The 6,854-nt window shown below is 41.9% G+C and overlaps 1 protein-coding gene and 1 long non-coding RNA gene across 4 annotated transcripts; one reads left to right on the top strand and one right to left on the bottom strand.

Annotated features, from left to right (window-relative positions):
* Positions 1-832: 832 nt before the first annotated feature.
* On the bottom strand, positions 833-4,721 carry LOC123965129 (CD276 antigen-like). Of its 3 annotated transcripts, none has more exons than XM_046041694.1 (6): positions 4,628-4,721; positions 3,445-3,762; positions 2,793-3,059; positions 2,330-2,623; positions 1,119-1,225; positions 833-892 (listed from the first exon to the last, which is right to left on the bottom strand). In XM_046041694.1, exons 1-6 carry the CDS (start codon positions 4,701-4,703, stop codon positions 848-850), a joined length of 1,107 nt encoding a protein of 368 aa, XP_045897650.1. In that variant the 5' UTR covers positions 4,704-4,721; the 3' UTR covers positions 833-847. The 3 variants fall into 3 exon arrangements, with proteins under 3 accessions (XP_045897650.1, XP_045897651.1, XP_045897649.1); XM_046041695.1 differs by having other exon boundaries at positions 841-909; XM_046041693.1 differs by lacking the exon at positions 833-892 and having other exon boundaries at positions 903-1,225.
* Positions 3,217-5,483, top strand: LOC123965130. The gene is made up of 3 exons (XR_006823629.1): positions 3,217-3,342; positions 3,458-3,720; positions 4,561-5,483. It is a non-coding gene; the product is annotated as an uncharacterized LOC123965130 (long non-coding RNA).
* Positions 5,484-6,854: the final 1,371 nt, after the last annotated feature.

The following is a 6,854-nucleotide window of genomic DNA, read 5'->3' as shown; positions in this document are numbered from 1 at the left end:
AATTTACTTTCATCAGAGAACATAACTTTGGACCACTCAGCAGCAGTCCAGTCCTTTTTGTCTTTAGCCCAGGTGAGACGCTTCTGACGCTGTGTCTTGTTCAAGAGTGGCTTGACACAAGGAATGCGACAGCTTAAACCCATGTCTTGCATACGTCTGTGCGTGGTGGTTCTTGAAGCACTGACTCCAGCTGCAGTCCACTCTTTGTGAATCTCCCCCACATTTTTGTGGGTTTTGTTTCACAATCCTCTCCAGGGTGCGGTTATCCCTATTGCTTGTACACTTTTTTCTACCACATCTTTCCTTCCCTTCGCCTCTCTATTAATGTGCTTGGACACAGAGCTCTGTGAACAGCCAGCCTCTTTAGCAATGACCTTTTGCGTCTTGCCCTCCTTGTGCAAGGTGTCAATGATCGTCTTTTGGACAGCTGTCAAGTCAGCAGTCTTCCCCATGATTGTGTAGCCTACAGAACTAGACTGAGAGACCATTTAAAGGCCTTTGCAGGTATTTTGAGGTAATTAGCTGATTAGAGTGTGGCACCATGTGTCTTCAATATTGAACCTTTTCACAATATTCCAATTTTCTGAGATGCTGATTTTGGGGTTTTCATTAGTTGTCGGTTATAATCATCAAAATTAAAAGGAATGAACTCTTGAAATATATCAGTCTGTGTGGAATGAATGAATACATTATACAAGTTTCACTTTTTGAATGGAATTACTGAAATAAATAAACTTTTTGATGATATTCTAATTATATGACCAGCACCTGTAAATGTCAACTGATTGTGAAAGAACTTTTCTGTATTCAGTATATATACTTACTATAAGGTTTCACAGTACCTTGTCTAGTCTTCTTCCTCTCTTTGTCCAACACACATCATCATCATCATCTGTTCAAAAATCAAGACTTGGGCCAGATAAGAAAGTTAAGAACATTAAGAACATTTTTATTATTAAACAGAAATGGACACCAATTAGAGTACAAAAGTTAAAATGATACTATTAATAATAATAATGTAGGCTATAATGCTCTAAAATTTATAAAACACATCATCATCATCAGTACAAACATACACAATAAATAATTAGCAGGTGAAGGCAGAATGTGTTTTTTACCTTTTTATTTTTGTAGTACAGCACAACAAGTCCTGCTGCTAGAACTACAAACAAAATGGCTCCAACCACCAAACCTTCATTAACACGTGTGACACCAGTTTGACTCCCTGAAACAGAAAAAGATTCAGTTTATTGAACTTTCCACTAACCAAACTTCCACAAGTGGACTGACTGATAATTCCTGTAGCATCAACCTGTGAGGTTGCAGTCTGTTAATAATGCTAATATTGTCGCGGTGGCAGCCCGGCTGTCGGTGAGTGGCCTGTTTCTCCTTTCCCTCACATTCTGGTTTCTCCTGTGCCCTCGCCCTCGCCCCCTCTCTCTCTCTCTCTCTCTCTCTCTCTCTCTCTCTCTCTCTCTCTCTCTCTCTCTCTCTCTCTCTCTCTGTGTGTGTGTGTTCTCTCTCTCTCTGCTCCGGAGCCCGGCTGGCTACCCACACCTGCACCTCGTTTACCTCCATCCCCAGCCGCCGCACCTGCCAGCCATCAGCCTCATCACAGCCAGTATATCTACCCCGGCTTTCCACTCCATCCTCGCTTGATCGTCGCAGCTCCTGACCTGGTGTCGCCGCTTCGTTCTGGCTTTTTCTAAAATTCCTTTTGCTTCACGTCCTCATTGCCTACTAACCCTGTCTCTCTGTTTCTCCCCGCCAGGTTCACTCACCTCTGCCTCCCAGCTCGGCCAGCCGGGCTCGCTCGCCTGCCTCCACGACGCCCTCCAGCTTCTCCTCTCGCACCCCGCCTGGACCCCAGTCTCCGCACCCTCTCCTGTCCGTTTGCCAGCCTCCCTCAAGCCTCCAGCCTAAGTGCCCTCCGTTCCTCCAGCTTCTCGGTTCCCCGTGTCCTTGTCTGCCTCTCCCCCTCCTTCCTCCCGCCCTCGCCTCGAACCCCCTTTTCCTCAATAAACCTCTTTTTCTACCCTCAGCGTTGCGTTTGGGTCCGTTCTGTCTCCCACCGTTACAAATATGTTCATATTATCAGGTGGGAATCACACCTTCAGTGTCGGTTTGACAGGCCTCATAAACAACAAACTGTGATGCACTGTGTGACACCTTTCTATCAGAACCAGCATCAAGTTTTTCAGCAGTTTGACCTACAGTAGTTCATCTGCACATACCCCGGTGGAAACTCTGCCCAAATGTTAAACCTCAGATTTTATGCTGATAGTTTAAATGACCGAAACAGTTTTTACTCATTCAGACTTGATGTCACCTTTTATCCTCAGCAGGGTGTTGGTTATGTTTGTCTCCTCGTCATCGCTGAGTTCACAGGTGTATATCCCCTCCTGTTTCAAAGACAAGTCTTGTAGTGTGAGGCTGCCTGACTCAGACACACCCTTCACCTGCTGCCTCCACTCCTCTGAGACTGTGTAGGGGACGCTGGTCCTGGTCCGGTTCAGGATGATCCGACTGTGGTTGAATCTCCAGACGAGGCTGAAGTTCAGAAGGGAAGTGTTTGAGGCAGAGCAGGGGATTGTTGTGTCAGAGCTGGAACCATCGAGAGAAGCTGGAAATATACAACACAAAACAAAAGATAAATAAACAGATCCAAACACTTGTGAATAAAATCTCTTCTTACAGTAGTTTGTTGTTGTGTTGTTGCAGGAATCTTTCATATCAGTGCAGATACCAACCTGGTTTATTGGTTTAGTTGACAGATTAGACGTAATACTCACTCAGTTCCCTCAAAGTGGCTCTCCTCCTGTTGCTGCGAGTGCTGACGGTGCAGCTGTAGACCAGATCAGTAACCCTGTCTGAAAGTATCAGAGAGCTGTTGATGTTGTAGAGCAGCTGTTCAGTCTGCTGGACTCTGGTTGTGTTCTTGAAGGCCACGTTGGACGGAGGTCTGGTGGACCAGGTGAGTTCAGGCTCAGGGTAGATCCCCTCTGAGCTGCAGGTGATCCTGTTTTCTTCCTGCTCCATGTCGACTTTATGGACCGGAGCTGCAAAAACAGAGATCTTGATGCTGTGTACAAATGAATTCACTAAAAGTTAATTAGTTAGAGGACCCAGTTTAACAAATGAGAAAAACACATTATACCAGGTCCATTATTCATTGAGGAAAATTATCCAATATTGCAAATCTGAGAGTGGCAAAAGCATGTGAACCTTTTGCTTTCAGGATCTCAGAAAAAGAGTTGTTGGTGGTCTTCAGGCTGGAAAAAGAAACTAAAGACCACTGCTGCCATCTGTTGGTTGACCAACAAAGATCACTCCGAGAGCAAAGTGTGTAACCTTAATTGTCAATGAGGTCACAAAGGAGCCCAGGGTTATTTCTGAGCAACCACAAGTTGATGGTTTTGTGTATCTACTGTGTGTTTCTCGTACCGTCCACTTGTAGGTTGATAAATGACTCCTTGTTGCCTCTGATGGTGCTGGTGTAGCACTTGTATCTTCCCTGGTCCTGAACCTGGACCCCAGTCAGCTGGAGCGAGGCGTTTCCTCTGGAGATCTGGTCCTTGAACAGTGATGTCCTGCCTCTGAAGCTCTGTCCCTGGTGTCCCAGCTGGTCTCGGTTGTGGTAGTAGGAGTGGACAGGAATGTCTCCAGCTGTCACCAGAGTCCAGTGGATGACTGCATCAGTGCCGCCCTGGAAGCTGCACGGTAAGATGCAGCTCTCCATAAAAACACAGGACACCTCAGCATCTGCAACACATCAGGTACAAACAACACTTTTATCTTTAGGTAGGTTTATTGTCACAATATAACAAGTCATAGAGTGAAATTGAGTTTTGTAACTCCCGTCTGCTACATAGCAGATAATATACATTAATAAAGAATCAATTGTGAAAAATGGTAATCAGAAATAAACTATCAGCAGTGGAGCAGAGCTGAGAATGAATTAGAGTTAAGAGCTTGGGAGAAAAACCTGCTCTGGTCTTGTGGTGTGGCAGCACAATGGACTATAGTGCAGTGAAGCTCTCAGGAACTCTGCATCGCTTTGAAATATTTATTCTCCTGTAGAATAATTTTTCTAAAATCTATTCATCCCTGCTCACCACATTGATTTACTCTTAGTAAGTTTTTGTCACATCAATGATAGATTACTTCTTTCTAATTAATATATAAACATTACCATTTAAAGGTGCAATGTTCAACAGTTTCATCCTCCAAACAAACAGGTGGCAGCATATCAGCCTATCAGCATATCAGCCTTGTGATTTTTGGGATGCAGAAAACAGGATAAACAAGAGTCCTCTAATATAACAACAGCCAAGAATTCAAATTCCCCGAAATTCAATTAAATTAATTAAATTCAGTTTAATATGTAAACATGTATTAGGCTACCCACAATGAAACTACGAATTCACGTCCACTTTAACCTTGAGCTTTTTGTCTTGAATATAGTCACTGCAGGCAGCACTTGACATGTCTGTACTGTAAAATCCACTTCCCCTTCTTGTCTGGTTGAGTAACTCAGACTTTTCTTCTTTTCTAATTCAGTACAAAGGTTCTGGACGCTCTGACCTTATCGGTGTGTCTGTATCTCTGAGGTAAACGCTTCACTCACCTCCTCCTGCAGGAGATAACATCCAGAGAAAACTCCAGACCACCAGACACGCGGCAGAGTCGACTTCCATCGTCATCGTCAGGATCTATCTGGGTTTAATTTTGAAACAGGAACTTGTTACATGATGGGTTTCTGTTCTCGATTTTGGGGAAATGAGTAGTCACCGCTCATAAAAAAACATTTGAAATCTACACCAGCTGAAAATACTGAAACAAATTATTAGACACGATGAGGTGAAAGACGACAAAACATTAATAAAAGATGAAAATAAAAAAATACCATAATGTATATATTTTTAAATTAATTGTAGTATAAAGACAATTGGATCTCCTCTGACGGTATTTCACTCACTCAGTTTAATATTTTATTAATTCACTTACTACATTATTTTCATCTTTTTTACATTTGTTTGTCTTATTTTTGAACGTATTACACTTAGAGAGGAAATTGTTTACAGTAACATGTTGGAACATTCAAGGTCTGAGATCAGCTTTTGGTTTAAAAAGCAGAAATTCAAATTTTAATAGAGAGTTAAAAGACTGACATCATAGTTTAACAGGAGACATGGTGCAGAAAAAACGTTTACACTGGTCGTCCTCACGGCTACACTGAGATTATTAATCCATCAAAAAATCCCACAATAACCCAAAGCAGAGATTCAGGAGGCCTGATTATATGTCATAAATCAATACTCAACCAGTCCATTACAGTAATACATTTTTTTTTTCTGTTCTTGAGAGGGAAATTAACCATTAATAAACCATGGGAAATGTTTTGATCTGTGGGGACTTCAACGCTCGAACAGGTGAAAGAGCTGACAGTATAGACACCCAGAGAGACAAACACTTAGGTACCAGCTTCCCCCTCCCTGAATGTCCTGCTAGAAACACTAGCACACAATTAGTCACAATTAGTGTAGTCGTTCACAGTCAACTAATCGTTTATATGACTCAGGAGTAATGACAAGTCTCGTGAGCGATTCGTTCATCTTCGCGCATGCATGAATGGTCTTGGACTCTCATGTTCACCCATCACACTGCAGCTGCATGGGCTCAGTCAGCACAGGAAACAGAAATGATTAGTTTGCGACTCTATATAACTTTGGGTCTCTGGATTTGAGTCGTTCATTTGTCACGTTATAACTGGGCCACTGGGCTGTGGAGCAGAAATGAACGATTCGTTTATCACTCACGTGTCCTCGGAGTCTTTTGTTTATTCCCTAGACTGTGTACATCCATTAGTTTTCACAGCTGTACCTAATAAAGTGGTCAGTCGAATCACAAAAAACAGAGTATAGATGCGGATTAATTACTTTGTCTAACTGATGAACTGACAAATTGTTTCAAGTTCAATACAAATACAGTATAAGGCTGTGTGTTTGCTGAGATGTTTGAGGATCATTGAGTGTAAAATTATCGCCACATCTTCAATTTATCTCGACTTTATGACTTTTTACTTTTGACTTTTCGTCTGTGAGGCGTGAGTCATGTTTTCAGAATCAGCTTCTAAGGCCAGGTATGTGTACACTAAACATGCATACAACTCTCGTCTTACATTGTTCTCGATGTACATACACAGAACAAGCATAAACAAAACAGCACAACAGACTACAGAAGAACACATTCTCACACACACACACACACACACACACACACACACACACACACACACACACACACACACACACACAAGCACACGCCATAAACATTAGTGTACTGAGGCATAGTGCAGGTGTTATTATGTACATTTTCTACACTACAACTACAATTACTACTACTAGTACTACTGCACTGTACTTTTACAGTCTAATCATTTTACTGGGTCTCCTTCTTTTTTATATACAGTATATGGTCACAAACAGCATAACTCCATGAAATCAAAATATGAATCACGATTTATTAGTTTGGACAACACAAAAAGTACAGTAGAGTAGTACTAGTAGTAATTGTAGTTGTAGTACAGAAAATGTTCATAAGAACACCTGCACAAAATATTTATTCCAGCACCTTTTTCACCTCATTACACTATTGGTTCTCTGTGTACAAATGTTTTAGTTTATGGTGTGTGTTCTGTTGTTTGTTGAGCTGTTTTCTTTATGCTTCTTCTGTGTATGCACATCGAGAACAATATGAGACCGGAGTCAAATTCCTCGTATGTGAACACATATCTGGCCACTGAAGCTGATTCTGAAAACATGACTCCAGCCTCACAGGTGAAATATCAAAAG

This window comes from Micropterus dolomieu, unplaced genomic scaffold (genome assembly GCF_021292245.1).
Source record: "Micropterus dolomieu isolate WLL.071019.BEF.003 ecotype Adirondacks unplaced genomic scaffold, ASM2129224v1 contig_8730, whole genome shotgun sequence".
Taxonomy (NCBI): Eukaryota; Metazoa; Chordata; class Actinopteri; order Centrarchiformes; family Centrarchidae; genus Micropterus; species Micropterus dolomieu.
This window is presented reverse-complemented; position numbering and strand designations above follow the sequence as displayed.